This window comes from Mustelus asterias, chromosome 2 (assembly GCF_964213995.1).
Source record: "Mustelus asterias chromosome 2, sMusAst1.hap1.1, whole genome shotgun sequence".
NCBI classification, from domain to species: domain Eukaryota; kingdom Metazoa; phylum Chordata; class Chondrichthyes; order Carcharhiniformes; family Triakidae; genus Mustelus; species Mustelus asterias.
In genome coordinates this window covers 94,466,442-94,487,913 of record NC_135802.1, presented here as the reverse complement: position 1 = coordinate 94,487,913, position 21,472 = coordinate 94,466,442, and the positions used below count along the sequence as shown (strand labels likewise).

General features: G+C 42.6%; 1 protein-coding gene across 2 annotated transcripts; it reads left to right on the top strand.

The window, feature by feature from the left end:
• The first annotated feature begins 1,438 nt into the window (after positions 1–1,438).
• On the top strand, positions 1,439–21,286 carry cdca7b (cell division cycle associated 7b). 2 transcript variants are annotated; one of them, XM_078228253.1, is made up of 11 exons: positions 1,439–1,730; positions 4,756–4,860; positions 9,159–9,281; positions 13,018–13,152; positions 14,174–14,446; positions 16,081–16,158; positions 16,829–17,014; positions 17,321–17,449; positions 17,932–18,081; positions 18,802–18,938; positions 20,570–21,286. In XM_078228253.1, the coding sequence occupies exons 2-11, from the start codon at positions 4,756–4,758 to the stop codon at positions 20,595–20,597; spliced, it is 1,344 nt and encodes a 447-aa protein (XP_078084379.1). In that variant the 5' UTR covers positions 1,439–1,730; the 3' UTR covers positions 20,598–21,286. The 2 variants fall into 2 exon arrangements, with proteins under 2 accessions (XP_078084379.1, XP_078084388.1); XM_078228262.1 differs by lacking the exon at positions 1,439–1,730 and adding an exon at positions 1,748–1,930 and having other exon boundaries at positions 20,570–21,280.
• The last annotated feature ends 186 nt before the right edge of the window (positions 21,287–21,472 follow it).

The window sequence follows — 21,472 nt, the reverse complement described above, 5'->3', positions numbered from 1 at the left end:
TCTGCCACCCCCCCAACCCGCACTCACTCTCTGCCACCCCCCCAACCCGCACTCACTCTCTGCCACCCCCCCAACCCGCACTCACTCTCTGCCACCCCCCCAACCCGCACTCACTCTCTGCCACCCCCCCAACCCGCACTCACTCTCTGCCACCCCCCCAACCCGCACTCACTCTCTGCCACCCCCCCAACCCGCACTCACTCTCTGCCACCCCCCCAACCCGCACTCACTCTCTGCCACCCCCCCAACCCGCACTCACTCTCTGCCACCCCCCCCAATCCGCACTCACTCTGTCCCCCCCCAATCCGCACTCACTCCGTTTCCCCCGCTCTACCCGCACTGTGTCCCACGCCCTGTGTGTGTTTTAGTGAATGTTCCGCTCTGTGTATGTCCTGCTCTACCCGCACTGTGTGTCCCGCACCCTGTGTGTGTTTTAGTGAATGTCCCATTCGGCCCGCACTGTGTGTGTCCCGCACCCTGTGTGTGTTTTAGTGAATGTCCCGCACCCTGTGTGTGTGTTTTAGTGAATGACCCGCAGTGTGTGTCCCGCACCCTGTGTTTTAGTGAATGTCCCGCAGTGTGTCCCGCACCCTGTGTGTGTTTTAGTGAATGTCCCGCACTGTGTGTGTCCCGCACCCTGTGTGTGTTTTAGTGAATGTCCCGCACTGTGTGTGTCCCGCATCCTGTGTGTTTTAGTGAATGTCCCGCTCTACCCGCACTGTGTGTGTCCCGCACCCTGTGTGTGTGTTTTAGTGAATGTCCCGCTCTACCCGCACTGTGTCCCGCACCCTGTGTGTGTTTTAGTGAATGTCCCGCACTGTGTGTCCCGCACCCTGTGTGTTTTAGTGAATGTCCCGCACTGTGTGCGTCCCGCACCCTGTGTGTGTGTTTTAGTGAATGTCCCGCTCTACCCGCACTGTGTGTCCCGCACCCTGTGTGTGTTTTAGTGAATGTTCCGCACTGTGTGTCCCGCACCCTGTGTGTGTTTTAGTGAATGTCCCGCACTGTGTGCGTCCCGCACCCTGTGTGTGTGTTTTAGTGAATGTCCCGCACTGTGTGCGTCCCGCACCCTGTGTGTGTGTTTTAGTGAATGTCCCGCACTGTGTGCGTCCCGCACCCTGTGTGTGTGTTTTAGTGAATGTCCCGCTCCAGCTCTCAGCCGCTTTCATTGACCAAACTTAACGCGCCAAAAACCAAAGCGCGCTTTCCTGCAGCCGGGCTGCACCACTTGCCTATCAGAGGGGAATTCATTCAGCCGACAACACGTAGAGTTTAAATGTGAACCCGATCAGCAATAAAATGAAGTAACTCTAGAATAATTAAGGATGAATAATCGGTGTGTAGTGAATGGTACCATTAGCGAAGTTGTTTCTGCAAGCTCTGGGAGTTGGTTATTTGCGCTTCTCCCCCCGCACTCCGCTGATGGAACATTTCCATTGTCCCGCGGGGTTCCATTCAGTCTCCGAGTTCCACCCGCGTGAAGGATACACAGGTGCCGCTGATAGTGCAACAGTGTCCGAGCCACCAGTGCAACCGCTGCAGTAACACAGCGTCCGAACCGAACTGCGAGTGTCCGAGCTCTAAGTGTCTGAACCGAGCCGCGAGTGCAACCGCTGCAGTAACAGTGTCCGAGCCGCGAGTGCAACTGCAGCGTGTCCGAGCTCTGAGTGTCCGAACCGAGCCGCGAGTGTCCGAGCTCTGAGTGTCCGAACCGAGCCGCGAGTGCAACAGTGAGTGTCCGAGCCGCGAGTGCAACTGCAGCGTGTCCGAGCCGCGAGTGTCCGAGTCACTTTGCAGCAGCCCCGAGTGTCCGAACTCCTTGTGCAACAACAGGAGCATTAACTCCCTGATTACTTTCCAGTTGTCGTTCGCACAGCGGTCGGCCCGGGCAGATTTGCTCCTTTCCCCTCACCTTTTCACTTAGTTTTTGGTACTTTTTTGTTTTGTAAACATTCGGGCCTTGCTGGTTTGGCGCGAAATGTTCACGCTTTCCCCGCAGAGAGCTCTGGTGAACTAGCGACTGTATTGACGCTCAGGACCTTTAACATAACGCAGAAAAATGAGCAAGAGAAATGCTTAGACTTTAAAAGTTGCTCGTCGGATTTTAAATCTGTTTTTAAATAGCGCAGAAGGATAGCTGTTTATTTGCATTTGGAGACTTGTGAATGTGTTCTGTTAGTTATTGGGGCCCTATCTCCACCAACTCAGTGATGAACGGGTTATTTTGGTCTTGGATAGTCGGTTTCCTTGTTTATGTTGTGCTTGTAAACCACAAGTTTCGAGAACAGGAAGCCACGTGTAACAAAATGTTTTTCAATTGATTTTAAGTTATTTCTGTTGTGACCCATATTTTTCTTTACATTGCACCTTTCTTTGTAAAACAACGTCTGGATATATTCCTTTTGCTGGCAGAGTACAGGCTCCTGCATATGAATATATGTATAGAATACCTACAGTGCAGAAGGATGCCATTCGGCCCATTAGACCTGCACCAACAACAATCCCACCCAGGCATGGTGAGAACATGCAAACTCCACACAGTTGCCCGAGGTCAGGATTGAACTCAGGACTCTGGCGCTGTGAGGCACAGTGTGAGGCAGCAGTGCTAACCACTGTACCACCATGCTGCCCATTCTAACGAGTGTAAGTAAGCAAGCTACATTGTGAATCTGACAATTTTAAATTGGGTATTGGTGTGATACTTCGTGGGCGACACGGTGGCACAGTGGTGGTTAGCACTGCTGAATCACAGTGCTCGGGACCTGGGTTTGATTCCTGGCTTGGGTCACTGTCTGTGTGGAGTTTACACGTTCTCCCCGTGTCTGCGTGGGTTTCCTCCAGGTGCTCCAGTTTCCTCCCACAGTCTGAAAGATGTGCTGTTCAGGTGCATTGGCCATGCTAAATTCTCCCTTAGTGTACCTGAACCGGTGTTGAAGCGTGGTGACTCGGGGATTTTCACAGTAACTTCATTGCAGTGTTCATGTAAGTCTAATTGTAACACTAATAAATAAACTTAAACTTGACGCAATAGGGATTGCTTAGCAAGTGCTGCCCAATTGCGGAATCATATCGAAAATTAGACTTTATGTTCTGAAGGTTAACTTAGCCCATTGCAAGAAGCTGAAGAGACGTGCCATTGTGATGCACCGGTCATGCAGACTACATACCTGGCGTCATGTCGGCACTGAAATTCATATTATCACAGTACACATTTGTGTGATAGAACATCTGTTTTGGCTTGATGGCTGCGTACTATACATAACTCGTATTATTACTGAATAGCAGTGTGAAACAGCTAGATTCACCTGTTAAATTTTTGACCTACTTCACCCTTCTGGGATATTTTGAGGTAATTTGGACACTTTACAGCACTGAAAGTGGCAGCCTTAAGCCCACTTGTGAGCTTGTGTAATGCACTGAGCAATGAATTGATCAGGGTAGCCATTAACCTGCAGGATAACTTTCATCCACCCGAATTTGGCATCAAGCTTGCATGGTGAGCAAATGGCTTGGACCCTATTCACGAAATTGCCAGTGAGGCCAATCTTGTAGCAATGGACTTGCGGATAGCGATGAACATTGTCGGACAATACAGCAGGATATAGATAGGCTGGAAAAGTGGGTGGAGAAATGGCAGATGGAATTTAATCTAGATAAATGCGAAGTGATGCATTTTGGAAGAACTAATGTAGGGTGGAGTTATACAATAAATGGCAGAGCCATCAAGAGTATAGAAACATAGAGGGACCTAGGTGTGTAAGTCCACAAATCCTTGAAGGTGGCAGCACAGGTGGTGAAGAAGGCATATGGTATGCTTGCCTTTATAGGACGGGGTATAGAGTATAAAATCTGGAGTCTGATGTTGCGGCTGTATAGAACGCTGGTTAGGCGACATGTGGGGTACGGCGCCCAGTTCTGGTCGCCGCACTACCAGAAGGACGTGGAGGCTTTAGAGAGAGTGCTGAGAAGGTTTACCAGGATGTTGCCTGGTATGGAGGGTTTTAGCTATGAGGAGAGATTGAGTAAACTGGGCTTGTTCTCCTTGGAAAGACGGAGAATGAGGGGAGAGCTAATAGAGGTGTACAAAATTATGAAGGGTATAGATAGGGTGAACAGTGGGAAGCTTTTTCCCAGGTCGGAGGTGACGATCACGAGGGGTCACGGGCTCAAGGTGAGAGGGGTGAGGTATAACTCAGATATCAGAGGGACATTTTTTACACCGAGAGTGGTGGGGGCCTGGAATGCGCTGCCAAGTAGGGTGGTGGAGGCAGACACGCTGGCATCGTTTAAGACTTACCTGGATAGTCACATGAGCAGTCTGGGATAGTCACATGAGCAGTCTGGGAATGGAGGGATACAAACGAATGGTCTAGTTGGACCAATGAGCGGCACAGGCTTGGAGGGCCGAAGGGCCTGTTTCCTGTGCTGTATTGTTCTTTGATTGGGCAGCACTTGCTAAACAATCCCATATGTGTTAAGAATTATTCTCATAACCAATTTAAGACCCATCAGTTCAGCTCGTGATGGGGCTCACTTAAGCTTGCTGGAAGCTACATATTCATATGCAGAGACCTGTTCTCTGCAGGCAAAAGGAATTTGTATTAGTTATAATTATATTTGCAGTTCACCATGCTTAATTTATAAAAAATGGTTGCAACTCATCTGCTATATGTAGTAGACACTTGCATGGATTATAACGTTAATTTGTGTTTAAAGCTTAAAGGAACAATTCATTTTGTCACTTTTCTTTTTCAGATGTCAAAATTGATTACAGATATCTTTAATGCTCAGAGTGATGATGAAGAATTTTTGGGTTTTCAAGATGCTGATTTTAGAAATAGATGTGACCATCTTAAATATGTAAGTAAACAATAAAAAGTAAATACCGGATAAAGAACTTTTCCATTAAGTATTTTGCCAATATTTGCACTAAGTTATTATGTGAGAGTAGGCTACCCGAATGTTCTGTCTGCTCCTTTATACATTTTGTGTAAGTGGCTGATGCTTGTTCAGAATATGTCAAAATGGAGCAATGAAATGAATTCACCAGAAGCTGGCAAGTCACCGTAAACTAATGAATCCTAGTTGCTCTAACCAGTAAAACACAGTGCATATTTGTGGCAAGTTTATACTAAGATCAGTGGCTTTTGTGAGCTGAATTAGTGGAGGAAAAATCTTTACAAATGAATGCTATTATATTTCTAAAGAGCCTTTAACATAGTAAATGTCCCAAAGCACTTCACAGGAACATAACCATTCAAAAAAAAATGACACGGAGCCAAAGAAGCAGGCATAAGGGTGGTGACTTATTAAATGAGAGCCAGATTTCAGAACAAAATTTCAGGCTCAGCTGCTAATGGTGAAGTATTTGGAGGTTGAATAACAGGCTGGAGTTTGGGAAATGCAGAGTTTGCCAAGTATTAACTCATTCCAAGTCTCATCCTGTGCTTGCTGACCTCCATTGATTTCCAATCTGGCAACTTAAAATAAAATCTTGTTTTTGAACCTCTCACCTTGTTCATCCATGTCTCCTCCAGCCCTGTAACCTTTCAAGGTCTCTTGGCTTCAGAATTCTGATGTGCATCTCTGATTCCATCACTGTTAGTATCAATGCCTCCAGCCGTCTCTGCCCTAGGCTGTGGAAATCTCCTTCAGTCCTCACTGCTTTGCACTCCTTTTTAAGACACTCCATAAAACTTTACTCCATGACCAAGCTTTAGTTGGCTGTTGGAAATCTGACAAAAAAACAAAATTTTGGAAATGCTCAATAGGTCAGGCAGCAGCGGTGATGAGAGAAACTGAGTTAATGTTTCAAACCTTTTGTCAGAATTCTCTCTTAACAGACGTTGCCTGATCTCAAAACAGAAAATAGCGGAAATAATCATTGTGTGGCTCCGGGTCAGATTTTATTTGATAATGTTCTTGTGAAATGCCTTGGAATCATTTACTGTGCTGAAGGTGCAATGTAATTTTGTCATAGGACTTTAAGGGACAGGAAACCATTGGGGGCATAGTTGATGGGTGAATGGAATTTGGTGTGAGAATACAGACAGCATATTCTTGGATAAGGTTAAGTTTACGAAGGGAGCATTGGAATGGTGTCTCGGGGAATAAAAACTTAGATGGACTGAGTCAGAGGTGGAGACGGAACGATATTATCGATAGAGATGGAAGTAGGCAAACCTGGTTGTGGGTGGGATCAGAAACTTGTCCCAAATAGATTTTCACGGTTGCAAGCATTATTGCTCAGTTTAAGTCAGTGGCTGGGGAAGTAGATGGAATAGGTGGCTTGGATCCACAAATGATACAACAAAATAGGTTAAATTCCTTTGAGAAAAATTCAAAGCTTGAGATTTGCATTGGGGGTTTGTTAGCGTAAGTTCCAAGATGGCTGTTTTTCAAACTAAGGTTTGCACAGTTTGCAAAAGTGCTGTTCAGTTGGTAAAGTCTGAAAATTTCAATATCGTTCTGTTAACAGGAATTGCTGTTCCTGTGAGAGTGTAAACGAGCCCATGGAACCAATGGAAATAGTTACACGTTCCTGAGATTGCAAAATTATTATACATTTTTAGATAGACGCATTTTGGGGTTTAAGTGACTTAGAAATGAGGTGTCAACCTAGTAAAGCTACCAAACAGGACTACTTGCATGCCAAATGGCAAAAACAGCAAGTGATGGACAGAGCTAAGCGATCCCACAACCAACGGATCCGATCTAAGCTCTGCAGTCCTTCCACATCCACTCGTGAATGGTAGTGGACAATTAAACAACTCACTGAAGAAGGAGGCTCCACAAATATCCCCATCCTAAATGATGGAGGAGCCCAGCACATCAGTGCAAAAGATAAGGCTGAAGTATTCGCAACAATCTTCAGCCAGAAGTGCCGAGTGGATGATCCATCTCAGCCTCCTACAGTGGTCCCCAGCATCTCAGATGCCAGTCCTCAGCCGATTCGATTCACTCCACATGAAAACAAGAAACAGTTGGAGGCTCTGGATACTGCAAAGGCAATGGGCCCTGATAACATTCCAGCAATAGTGATGAAGAGTTGTGTTCCAGAACTTGCTGCTCCCCTAGCCAAGCTATTCCCATACAGTTACAACACTGGCATCTAGCCAACAATGTGGAAAATTGCCCAGGTATGTCCTGTACACAAAAAGCAGGACAAATCCAACCTGGCCAATTACTGCCCAATCAGTCTATTCTCGATCATCAGTAAAGTGATGGAAGGAGTCATCAATAGTGCTATCAAGCAGCACCTGCTCAGCAATAACCTGCTCAGTGACACCCAGTTTGGGTTTTGCCAGGGTCACTCAACTCCTGACCTCATTACAGCATTGGTTCAAACATGGACAAAAGAGCTGAATTCCAGAGATGAGGCAAGAGTGACAGCCCTTGACATCAAGGCCGCATTTGAGTGTGGCATCAAGGAGCACTAGCGAAACTGGAATCAATGAGTATCAGGGGGCAGACGCTCCACTGGTTGGAGTCATACCTGGTTCTTGGAAGATGATTGTGGTTGTGAAGGGTCAGTCATCTTGGCTCCACGACATCTCTGCAGGAGTCCCTCAGGGTAGTGTCCTAGGCACAACCATCTTCAGTTGCTTCATCAATGACCTTCCCTCCATCATAAGGTCAGAAGTGGGGATGTTCGCCGATGATTGCATAATATTCAGCACCATTCGCGACTCCTCAGATACTGAAGCAGTCCATGTTCAAATGCAACAAGATCCGGACAATATCCAGGCTTGGGCTGACAAGTGGCAAGTAACATTCGTGCCACACAAATGCCAGGCAATAACCATCACCAATAAGAGACACTCTAACCACCGCCGTTTGAAATTCAGTGGTGTAACCATCACTGAATCCCCCACTGTCAACATCCTTGGGGTTACCATTGACCAGAAACTCAACTGGACTCACCACATAAACATAGTGGCTCCAAGAGCAGGTCAGAGGCTCGGAATACTGCGGCGAGTAACTCACCCCCTGACTCCCCAAAGCCTATCTACCATCTACAAGGCACAAGTCAGGAGTGCGATCGCTTACTCCCCACTTGCCTCCTGGATGGGTGCAGCTCCAACAACACTCAAAAGGCTTGACACCGTCCAGGACAAAGCAGCCCTCTTAATTGGCACCACATCTACAAACATTCTGTTAGGGTCAGGGGTTAGGGTGCGGGTGAAAAATAAAGGGGCGGCACAGTGGTTAGCACTGCTGCCTCACAGTGCCAGGGACCTGGGTTTGATTCCCAGCTTGGGTCACTGTCTGATTGGAATTTGCACATTCTCCCCATGTCTGCGTGGGTTTCCTCCGGGTTCTCCGGTTTCCTCCCACTGTCCAAAGATGTGCGGGTAAGGTGGATTGGCCATGCTAAATTGTCCCTTAGTGTCAGAGGGACTAACCAGGGTAAATGCATGGGGTTATGGGAACGGGGCCTGGGTTGGATTGTGGTTGGTGCAGACTCGATGGGCTGAATGGCCTCTTTCTATTTCTGCACTGTAGGATTCTATGAACAGTATGTGCTAGGATAGTTAACCCAGTTTCTCACTTAAGGAAAAGATCACTCTTTATAAACTAGATTAATGGCTTTCTGTAGGTTATTCAACCATGTTAACCTTCACCCAAGTGCAACCCTATCCTTACCCAGCGTCCACAATGCACTTTAACCTCTTTCTTTCTTCCTGCCTGGGCATCCTGTGGCAAAGTAATTAAAGTTTATTTATTGTTTATTAGTGTCACAAGTAGGCTTACGTTAACACTGTAATGAGGTTACTGCAAAAATCCCTTAGTCGCCACACTCCGGCACCTGTTCGGGTACATTAAGGGAGAATTTTGCATGGCCAATGTACCTAACCAATGCATCTTTCGGACTGTGGGAGGAAGCCAGAGTGCCCGGAGGAAACCCACGCAGACGTGGGGAGAACGTGCAGGCTTTGCACTTACATTGACCTAACCTGGGAATCGAACCTGAGTCCTTAGCGCTGTGGGACAGTAGTGCTAACCACTGTGCCACCGTGTCACCCATGTTTCCTGTGCTAACTCCATCAGGATCTGCAGGTTACTGTAAATAAATTTTCAAACTTGTTTATGAAAATAAACCAAGAGAAATTTCTTTGAGGCAGTTTTGTTTGATTATTTTTCCTCTTCATTCATAGATACCAAAATTAATAGCAGACATCTTTGATGCACCAAGTGATGATGAATTTTGGGGTTTTCAAGATCTTGAATCTAAAACATCACATGATCATGCTGATGATGAACTGAACCAGAGCATGAATGTAAGTTGACATAAATGGAACTGGTTAAAAACTGTTTGAAATCGTTTTTCCACAAAGCTTTTTCCCCTGCCTGTTAATTTCTCAAATAGTTGCTTTTAGCTTAGTTTAAAATGTGGTTGGCAAGAGAAATAAATCTAACTCGAGTCTGTTCCACACTTGTTGTGCAGTACCTCTGCATTTTAAGGTAAAGTGGTTTTGTTGTTGGACAAAAAATGGGACATGTTGTGTCACTGGAATCGTTTAATAAATCATCATAACAGGTTGCATTTATTTGCTTGTTTTTATTTGTTCATGGGATGTGGGCATCGCTGGCTGGGCCAGCATTTATTGCCCATCCCTAATTATCCTTGCTTATTGAGCCATTTCAGAAGGCATTTAAGAGCCAACTATACTGCTGTGGATCTGGATTCACATGTAGGCCAGACTGGATAAAGATGACAGATTCCATTCCCTAAAGGACATTAGCGAACCAGGTGGGCTTTTAAACAATCAGCAATGGCTTCTTGGTCATCATGAGATGATTTTTGTTGAATTCAAATTTCACCATTTGCCATTGTGGGATTCAAACCCGGGTCCCCAGAGCAATATCTGGGTCTCTGGATTTCTAAAGGTTAAAATTTATTTATTAGTGTCACAAGTAGGCTTACATTAACACTGCAATGAAGTTACTGTGAAAATCCCCCAGCCTCCACACTCTGGTGCCTGTTCGGGTACACCGAGGGAGAATTTAGAATGGCCAACGCACCTAACCAGCATGTCTTTGGGACTGGGAGGAAATTGGAGCACCCAGAGGAAATCACGAAGAAACGGGGAGAATGTGCAGACTCTGTACAGACAGTGGCCCAAGCTGGGAATCGAACCCGGGTCCCTGGCACTTTGAGGCAGCAGTGCTAACCATTGTGCCACCAGTGACAATACCACTGCACCAATGCCTCCCCATCTAACACTTATATAATATTTAGCTAATCTGTTGTATGGTGCCTTTGTACTTTTGCATTGAAAGTCTTAGTTAAAATAATGGGTGTTAATATCCACAAAGTAATTTTGCAAAGTAAGCTGCCTTGGCAGTTCCCAATAAACATGTTGAGGATTTGATGGTTCCCAACATCCAATAGATAAAACCATCCTGCCAGATGGTGGCTTCAGTATTAAGAATGTGAAGGAATCAGTCAGCTTTAACTTCTCCCCTCTAACCCCTGCCCAAAATTTTCAAAAACCTTGATCTTCTCTAGTTTATAGTTGTCATTTCCACATGGTCTATTCCTCTTCAGGGTAAGTGAGGGAACAACACACTATCACAATGTGCTGTAGGTCCTGACATCCTTGTATTGGGATTCATTGAAAAACATGCGATATTCAGCAGATTGATTTTCATCAAATCCATTTGGACTAGGAGTTCAATAAATCCCCTGACAAGGGATCACATCTAAAACGTCAATGTATCCTTTCTCTCAGCTGCAGTTGACAGATCTGTGCATTTGTAGCAATTTTTGTTTTTTATCTAGACCGATCCCACTTGTTTCACATTCCAAAATTTGTTTTCAAACACTAATTATTTCCTACAAGAATCAGAACGAGCTCAGTATACAAGAGGCGGTCACCCATCCAGCTGTACAATGAGCAATCCAAATCAATTTATGTTCTGTTCTTTTCCCATATCCTTTTATTTTTTTCCCTTTAGACGTTTATACAATTTTCTCCTAAAGGAATTAATGTTATTTGTTTTGGCCACTTAAAGTAGGAAAACATTCCAACAATCCTCTAAATTTTCATAACCTTTTCCTCATTTTTAATCATTCTAAATAATTTCTGTTCATCCGTCAGCAACCGACCAATTGGGAAACAATTTTTCCCTATTCATTTGATTGAAGTTTTATAATTTTAAAAACTTATATTAAATCTTTTCTTCCCCATTTAAAAACTTTTTTTGGTACAATAACTTCCCTTCCCTAGCTGCTATCTATAACTTTAGTGCCCATTCTAGAAAGGGATATGCAAATTTTGTACATTTGTGCCACCAGGAAACAGATTGCTTTCCATATCAAAGTCTAAAGCATCCCTGTATGCATTGAGACCAAAAATGGACTCATCACTATCCTTGAGATATATGAATTCTGTCTAAACAGCACACCCAACCTTCCTGTTCCTCATTGGTGAACCATTTTTTTAACCCATTCATTCTGTCACTGTGTGCCTTAATTTCTCATTCGTGAAACACCATCTTGAAACTGCACAATATATCACATGTACTGCATTCCCTTTATCCAATCATTTCCATTAAATAATCACATCTGACTTTTTTTTGTGCTGATTCTCCCTTCATTTCGAAGTGAATTATGATTTTGAGAGCTTCTCTACAACTGACTAAATTTAATGAGTTTTGATGAAAAGTAATTGATGGAACTCTCTCGCAACAGATGCTGCCTGTCCAGTTGAGTGTTTCTAGCATCTTCTGTTTATATTTTAGATTACCTGATTTATTATTCTTTCCCTTCTTGAATATTAGTGTTACTTTGCTTACTCTTGAGACAGTGAAATGCACTCTCTAAATTAAATTTGTGCTCCTCGAGGTGGGGAATATTATTGTTGGGAATAGTACATTTGGTTTCAGATACCCAGTACAGCATCAAGAATTCCCAAGTCAAGTATAGCAAAGCTCGGTCTGCCGGACAACATAGAATCCCTACAGTGCAATAGGAGGCCATTCGGCCCATCAAGTTTGCACCGACCACAATCCCACCCAGGCCCTATCCCCATAACCCCATGCATTTACCCTAGCTAGTCCCCCTGACAGTGTGGGGCAATTTACCATGGCCAATCCACCTAACCCGCACATCTTTGGACTGTGGGAGGAAACCGGAGTACCCGGAGGAAACCCACGCAATCACAGGGAGAACGTGCAAACTCCACACAGACTGTGACCCAAGCCGGGAATTGAACCCGGGTCCCTGGCGCTGTGAGGCAGCAGTGCTAACCACTGTACCGCCCATGCTCAGCATCAACTGCTCAAGAGCATTCCTGTGGCGGCATTACAACTATTCTACACTCGTAATATGTTCACCTGTAGGACCTTGGCTTTGTGACCCATCGCACACCCTAGAACCAGGTTGTGTAATTTCAATGTAGTCAAGGAGTTTGCCGACTTGCTTCCATCGTGCCTTTCCTGTTCCATTTGACATTTAGCAAGCCAGACACTATAAAACGTAGCGATAAAAATTAAAGTGCGAAGCTATGCAATCAGTTGCCTGAAACATGCTTGTAAACCAAGACAGCACTCAAGCTTGTGCCACTCTAAATCTTGGCGTTGTTTCATTTCGGCTTTAAATTGTCTGAAACCTACTTCAGATTTTGATCTGTGACAGTAAAGGGGTGATGTGGCTGACTCTAGGATGCCACTGGCCAGCTTCCCTTTACCGGCTTGTACTCTGCTAGCAGGAGTTTTTCTCCCTTTCCTCCTCCAGTGACCTAAACGCAGCTAAAATGTAAATGCTGAACACCTGAGAAATCTGTGTGAGATTAATGACTACCTCCCCCTTTTTTTGGATTCCAAAAACTCCTCCGAATCCAAGTGGTTTTGCTTTCAGATCTGTGGGAATGCTGATGCTGGATTTGAAAAGTCAGGCTGAGGTCCTTGCTAAATATTCAAAGTTGGTGTTAACAGTTGCAAAACCACTGACTAGCTTAAATAAATTTAATTATTTGGACTTTTTGCTCTCTGTTCTCTTTTGCCTCTCAGGTTTCCAGTTTCCAGTCCAAGTTTATTACAGAAGAGCTTATTGAAATTTTCACTGAGGATAGTTGGTCAACTGATTACGTTTTTGAAGGGTTCCCTGAATATCCTGTTGAACCTAATGGCAATGCAGATTTGAGGGTAAGAAATGTAACATCTAGTTCCTTTCTACGAATTTTTGTTTCTCTTCTTCGGGGAACAGGATATGGGCCTTCTATCAAAATTACCAATGTCAATCCAGTATGTAAATGAATATTGAAACATAAATTGTTCCCTAAAGAGCGGGTATTGGTCTAATAGAGGTAACTAGTATCAGGCAAATAAATTGGCAATTCTTCCTTCATACTAAATACAATATGAATAAATCCTGTTATCAAATCCAACTTTACCACAAAATTACATGGAGGCAGTCTTTGAACCCTTCTGTTTCTAGCGTAAATGTGTTTTTTTTTCATTCTTCCATGGGTTCAGGGTGTTGCTGGTTGGGCTAGCTATTGCTCATCCCTTATTGCCCTTGTTTGGCTTGCTAGGCCATTCCAAAGGACATTTAAGAGTCAACATTGTCGTGGATATGGAGTCACTTGTAGGCCAGACCAGGTAAGGGTGGCAGATTTCCTTCCCTAAAGGACATTTGTGAACCCAGATGAGTTTTTACAAAACATTCGGCAATGATTTCATGGTTATCACATAGACATTACCGATTTTTTTATTGAATTTGAAATTCACCATCTGCTGTGGTGGGATTCATTGAGCCTCGGACTCTACCATTAGCCTGGGCCTCTAGATTACTAAAGTAAGTAAAGTCCCAGATGGCCATAGTCCCAGATGACCATCGGCTGACTGGTGGTGATTTAACCTGAGGATCACCACACCTCAGGCAAGAGGCAAGGTTGAGAAGGCAGGTCTTCATGAATAACCTGAGCTGGTACGGGAATTGAAACCATGCTGCTGGCATCATTCTGCATCACTAACTAGCTATCCAGCCAACTGAGCTGAACTGACCCTAATACAATACCACTATGCCATTGTGTCTCTATATTTGTTACTATCAAATCAGCCATGATTTTATTAAATGGCGAAGCAGGCTTAAGGGGCCCAATCACCACCTCCTGCTCCATGTTCATATGTTAGCTTTTTTGTAATGAGTTTGTGTTTCTTCCAGTCCGAGAGTTCTGAAATGGAGGATGAAGATGAAGGTTTCACTGAATATGATGATGATGAATCTTCCGTAGAAAGTGAGATGGAAGCAACACCAAAGAAAGGCCATTTTGGACTGCGTGTCGCATTTAAATTTCCTACAAGGCGACCAGTGAAAAGAAAAGAGCGAGAGATCCAGGACTCTGAGTCTGAATCAGATGAAGACTTGGGAACTAAAAAGAAAAACTCTAATGTATTGTTGAAGAGGGCCATGAACATCAAAGAAAATAAAGAAATGGTTAGGAATATTTTCAACATCTTAGTTGCATCTTTGAAATTGATGGACAGTTAATGGGGACTCATGGTGCTGCTATTTTATCTGAATACACTTCTTGAGGTGCATTAAAATGATTTTCGATGTTAAAGTTGCGATTATAAATGCAGTATAACCAGAATGTAACCTTTCTATTTATCTGACACAAAAGGCAATAGAATGCTCTAACAGCGGACAAACCCCTACAATATTTCTTTCCCCAGTGATTTCCCTGCAACCCTACACTCTTTTTTCCCCCCCCAGTAGGAGGATGATCAAAGGTCTTAATATGTTAGTTGACCTTGCTGTTTTTACTAGTCGCTGGGAAGTGAACTGTGTGTACTGCCAGACAGCGATACTTTGTGGGGAAAATGGTTTCTCTCAGCACAGCATTATCCATGGTTGAATGATTACAGGCACGGTTGATGTTAATAACTAAAGCTGTAGGAAACAATGGATGTGAACCTGCATTTAGCCAATCTGTAGTACAGTGTGTATATATGAGGCATGAAAATGTGCAGAGCAGACATCCAATACAAGTGTCAGGGTATTCCTGTTGGGAACCTCCAGTGCTGACCCTGTGTGACTTTCTAGTGTCAGTGGGAGATTCCTTGATTTGGTTGTCAGTGGCATTTATGTGTGTTTTATGTACATCACAATAAGAATCTCTCTCTTCTTACCACCTTTGATTGTACCCCCAAAAATAGTCAGAAAGAAGAATTTTTCTATGGGGGTTCAGACCATAATCCACCTCCTAAAGCTCCAACTGTCAACACGCCTCCTGATCCTCTTCTATTCTGACCCTCTAGTAAATCCAAGAATGAGGTCAAAAAGGTCTTGGAGTTCACTCCTGAATTGTGCTTTCATAGACAAAGGAGTTCATGTTAACTGTGAATAAAATGTAGTGTTGGATGGTCAGTGCCCATTTTCCTGGACCTCCACTTGATTTCTGTCAGTCTTCTGCTTGATTGATAGCAGGAGTGTGGTTGTAAGGCAGCTCCATTTTTGAGGTTATTTGTATGATGATAGATTCGTACTGAATTTTTAAAGTCCTACAGTTAGGTTCGGTGGATGTATTAAATCAGTGAAATAGCAATGATACTTTACATTTATCAAAAACATACCATAGCTGTTAACATTGAGACTTATTAAGCCCATCCAGCCTTTGTAGTTTTAATACCCAAACACCTTTTATTTGCTCTTGGATTCCTAAATCGATTTCAGATTTTACTTCCTACTTGCCTAACTTTCACCTTCTATTTATTTTAAAACAAACAGCAGTGAAATCTTAACTAAACTTTGTTCTGTTTTGAGAGTGTGGGTATCTTGAGTGCTAGTTATTGTAGAGCTGATTAAAAGGGTCTAGGGAGATCAGAATGAAATCATATAACCATCGCAAATGAGAGATGTGTCATTAATGGCATTTCCGTTAAAAGTTGGAGAGTTGTGATGGGGGAATATACTATAGTGCCTGTCCAACTGTTACAGTCTTTTGGTGCTATTTCCATGATTATTCTCAGCCTTTCATGTTTCAGCAAAATTGTGCTTTTAAATGTTTTTGTTCTGATGATTGTTTTATGGATTTAAATGACTAAACTGAATCTGTTAATTATTTTTAGCTCGCTAAACTAATGGCAGAACTAAAAACAATGCCTGGGTTCTTTCCAATGAAAGTATGCACTTCTTCTTCACCTTCAGTAAGTGTACTGTATTGTCTAATGTATATCATTATGTTGTATAATCTTTCATCTCAATGAAATTGCAACTTAAATTTTTTGGTCTCAGTTTGTCATTGACTCAAGTATTAACAGAATTTATAACCCAGTCAAATTTAACTAGCAGGGCTTTGGAATTATGGTTTCCTTTAGAAACTGAACCAACTAGAGAAATTCTGTGCAATAAAATAATTTCCTCTGATAGAAGGATCACCCACAAACTCAGTACCTCTGGTTGTATGGACAGATGTTAAAAGATGTCACATTGGCTGGACCAATAAAATGCCAAAATGAAAGCAGCCATGTGACTAGTGAAATTGTAGATGTCAGTAGTGACTCAGTAGTGGGATCCTCCCCTCATATCTTTGAAATGTGTGGCTTTACCTCCACTCAATTAGCATAAGCAGATAATCGAGGCTGACACTTCTGTGCAGTACAAAAGGAGTGCTGCAATGAGATGCTATTTTTCGTGTTAGTTGTTAACCCAAGGACTCAACTGCCATGTTAGAAGAGGTAAATGGTGGTGAATTGATTGTGTCAAAAGTTTTTTTAAAAATTGTATATTAACACTAAACCTTATTTTGGACTATGTACACAATAGATGTATTTATTATTTGATACATATTTAAATGCAGCATCCTTTTCTTTCCAGAAAACAAAGCGAACCCCAAAGAGGACGTTTTCTGAAGGCAAGGTTGAGCGTCGTGTCAATCCAAGCAGGAGTGCACGACCACCTGAGGGTTTCTCTGTAGAAAAGTTTGCAATTTCTCCAACCAAACTTATGAGCCAAGTGAAAAAATTCCGCTTGAGAGCTGATCTAACAAATTGTTTTGTTGAGGTAGCTAAAGTGCTTTGAAATTGATTTTTATGATAAATGTATTGCCTAGAAATGTCCCAAACAACGCAAGTATAACCTGTAGAATTAAATGCAGCAAAATGACTCTAAAATTCTCCCACCCATCAAGTTGTAACCATAGTGTTCTGGAATAAGTTACAGCAGCTACAAAACTGTATCAGTAGTACAAGTTTTATTGTTGAATTATATATATTTTTATGTATGTGGAAGCAATAATTGGAGTATTTGTCAAACTTCATGTTGTGTGCATATCTGAGCGAAATTTTAAATATTGATGTATTTTAACAGGATGGAAATTTGAGCAAGAGGAGACGAAGGTCTTCAAAAGGCAAGCCAAGGCCTGCTGATGATATAACTGAAGAAGATTTGGAAAATGTTGCCATCACCGTTAAAGATAAAATTTATGATCGTTGCTTGGTAATTTAGATCTTTTGGAGTACAACTGACCCTCGCTGTTTTGATTATTCAAACCAAACTGCTCCAGTTAGACTTTAGGACAAAATTGTCTATTACTTAAATAAATATTTTTATTATGAGATTTGATGTAACTTTGCAGCATTCTTGCTGGATTTAAAATGGCAATATCTTTTCATCAGTAACGGCTAATTATGATTAGTTCCACACAACATATCAACTATTTTAAAGTCTGTTTAGTTGCAAGTCCTTCCAAAAAGTCAACAGGTAGTGTGAATGAACATATGCTGTAAATTGACGTAATTTGTAACTTTTTTGTCTGGATGACAACTTAAGAAATCTGCTTAAATGGCCACCGTTCTTTGAAAAATAGTGTGTTGTTTTTTACCATGCTCTGTCATTTTCTATTGCATTATAGTCTGCAGCTGAAGCATTTTTTCACTAATGTCATATTGACAGAAAATTTTGTTCCTTTCTGCTTGTAGGGCAGCACTTGCCATCAGTGCCGGCAGAAAACAATAGATACAAAAACAATATGCCGCAATGAAGATTGCTATGGTGTGAGAGGGCAATTTTGTGGACCCTGTCTGCGCAACCGGTATGGTGAAAATGTGAGATCAGCCCTTCTAAATCCTGTAAGTTTGTATACATTTAAAAGCACTATACAGTCACATTGATCCAATCAGGTTGATGCTGGACAACTTCTTTTAATTATTCCCACGTTTATAAAAAAAAGGATGAGTAGAGTTTAACTATTGGTTATTTTTGCTATTGGGAAGGAGAGAATTTTCCTTTCCATTTACCATTTTGTCCCATTTAAAAATATTTAAAACTATTTTATTTTGTTACACCTGAAAGGCAACGGGTGGGATTCTCTGACCTCCCAGCTGCCACTGGCGGGAGGTGGCACATTGTTTGCTAGCGGCAAGATTCTCTGCTCCCAGGCCGGTGGTGCTGGAGAATCCCGCCAGCGTGAACGGCCGGAAAATTCCAGCCAACATCTTTGAGAATCCTTAAACAAGCAGTATAGATTTTAAGTAGTGCTATAACATACTTTTCTGCTCTGCGATGGAAGTGATCAGGACTCAGTGTGTGAATGTTTGTTCCATTAGACAGTGACCCTGCACCAACTGAATCCATTAGAACATATATAGCTTGGACAATTTAGATTTGTAGGTCAGCGGTCAACATAAGTGGTGGGAGGAAGTGGGTGAAAATCTGTTTCCCATCAAATGCAATCCCATTGTTACTCATGTGAAGATGGTCCGGATTGAGGTGGGCCCTGGATATGCTGGCATTCTATGGGTTTTAAGTGTTTTTCCTTATGCACCACTCTATTCTTTTGCTTTGCACAGGACTGGGTATGCCCTCCTTGCAGAGGGATTTGCAACTGTAGCTTCTGTCGCCGTCGGGATGGACGCTGTGCTACTGGCATCCTTGTTCATTTGGCAAAATTTTATGGATATGACAATGTTCAAGCGTATTTGGAAAGGTAGGCGAGTGAAGTTAGTTTGGTTTTGCAAACTGGATATTTAACTTATTTTCATAAATTATGGCAAGACATTTGAACTACCAGTGTAGAGGTTATTGGGGATTGTATTGTAACTGGTCTATTCTCTCAACCTGTTGAGCATAAGAATCTGTACACCAAGGAAGGAAAATGTGTGGGTCAGACTTGCAGAAATAGAATGAGAGTTCCTGGAATTAGGTTTTTCCCCTCATGTCATGCTGAGCTACTGGGCCGGATTTTACAGCCTTGAGCGAGACTGAGAATTCCTGCCCGAGGTCAATAGATTGCTCGCCCGTTGCCTGCTCCGATCCCATGGCGGGCAGGGCAGTAGAATGACAGCGATTGGGCAGAATTTGTTTCATAAAATTCGAAGTGCGAACGAGTGTGAAAACAGGAGAAAATTCCACCGAATGTTTGGGTGAGCACCCTGTCATAATCATACAGTACTTAGTTGAGAAAGCCTAGATGCAATTCTCGCCAGTAAGGGGAGGGGCAGAGCCTAATTTCTTCTGTGAAGCTAGCTGCTGAACTCTAGGTGTGCCCTTGCAGAGACATCCCGATCACTCCGTGTACTGGGAGATCATCTGCCACCGCCCGCCCCCCCCCCCCCCCCCTCACAGACAGCAAGAGCCGTCACCAATTGCTCCTTGTGCTGGTCCCCCTCCCACCCCTCTATCCCTCCGTCATGGCTCCACATCCCTTAGGCCCTGACCCCTGGCATTGCCAAGGTACCTGGTGGGCAGTGCCAATCTGGCTCTGCCCGAGGGCTTCAGTGGCCTTCGGTCCCAACGGCGAGGCCATCACATCTGGTCCCCGGTGAGGGGGTAAGTACAAGTGAGCCTGGATGATGACATCCAGCACTCACGATACCAGATCACAAGAGGCAAAAAGTCCAGGCATGAACCTGATTTTTCACCTCTCGCTTTATCTTCCTGGCACGCCACACTGATTGAATGGCAGGCGAGCCGATAAGATGGCGGCCACTTGCGTGAGCCCATTTTGGGTAGATTATTTGAATACAAGAACTATGATTTACTCCAGTGAAGTAAAATTCAAATTGTTGAATTTATATACAAGCTAATTTTGATTCCCCCCCGCCCCTTTTGTCCCTGGGGATAATTATGACAATTTACAGAAACGCTATCAGCATCCCTGGTTAAGATTAGCTTAACTCTACAACAGTCCAGGGTTCAATTTGGGAACTTTTTGGTCTGTCCAGGTCACTGAGAAATTTTAAAAGGAAAATTCTGACCGGTTTGTGCTGGGAGTCTTGTTCATGGCCATGATCAGTTGTAATCTCAGTTATATTATATTGTAATAGGAGTTAATTGGCAGAGCATTATCACAAATTGATCTTCTGCATTCCTGGAAGCTTGTAATCCCAGCTGAGATAATGTGAACGTATCACTTTTTGCTAGTCCCAAACCCCTCAGAACAATGGCACAAATTTGACAGAATTGTTCAATTATGGTAGCTATTAGTTTCTTGTATAATTGGGAAGATTTAGAATTGTGAACTAATTTAGTTTTTAAAAAAAACCTCAATAAAGAACTCATCATAAATTAATGATGACAAGAAATTGACAATTTTTTAATCACTGTCCTCTATTTTAGTTTACAGAAGCAGCTAACTGAAGATTGAAACAGCAACCACTGGGGTCTGTAAACCGGTTAAAGAATTAAGAAGCTTCCAGCGACCTTTTAATTTTTTTAAGGAACATGTATAAAAAGCACACTTTATTTTACTATTACAATTACTGGTAATTACCAGAACTTGGAAATAATTAGCAAAAATAATGTAAATGCGGTCTGCAATGAGTTGAAAAGTTGTGTTGTTGGCTGTTAGTTTAAGGTTCTTTGTTAAACCGTAAAGAATCTATTCTGCACACACACATGGATGATTCCATGTTAATTGCAATGTCAGGGATCACACATGATTGCAAGTATTTTTTATTATTGCTATTCAAAGGTAAAAGTCTTGTTTACATGGACCACATTAACACTAAACCCGACTGTGTTCTAGTGTGTTATCCTATAACAGCACAGATGCAAACTGCTGTTTTGTCTCTTGTTGCATACAATGTAAATGCAGGGATACGTCAAACAAACTGGAAAACCTTGACTGTAATCTAATTGATCATCTTTCTGTTTATTTGAGAATCCTTGAGAGCATTATTTTTTTTTCATTGTCTAAAGAAATGTTAAAATGAATAAACAAAATTAGGATTTTTTATTTAAAATGCTGCATGGAAGTTGGAATCTCTGTTGGCATTTTATGTAAGAAAACAACAATATGCACAATCCTTTACTTTGATTAAAAATGTTAAAAGTAAACTTGTTGCAGTGGACCATGCATTACATACTTTAGCTTTTGACTTGCACCGACATCTAGATAATTAATTTTCTTCCTAGTATAATAAATAAGGCATTTTACACGTGAGCAATCTGCAATCCATTTGATTAGTTACCTACCCTATTGTGAATTTCTAATTTATGGAACCAATTTTAGAAGTTACA

What these genes read in the sequence shown, in the direction of transcription:
- cdca7b (XM_078228253.1), top strand. Translation starts at nt 4,756, where the DNA reads ATGTCAAAATTGATTACAGATATCTTTAATGCTCAGAGTGATGATGAA. An exon ending in GATGTGACCATCTTAAATAT is followed by an intron (nt 4,861 to 9,158) that starts GTAAGTAAACAA and finishes CTTCATTCATAG; the next exon opens with ATACCAAAATTAATAGCAGA. An exon ending in GATCAGCCCTTCTAAATCCT is followed by an intron (nt 18,082 to 18,801) that starts GTAAGTTTGTAT and finishes TGCTTTGCACAG; the next exon opens with GACTGGGTATGCCCTCCTTG.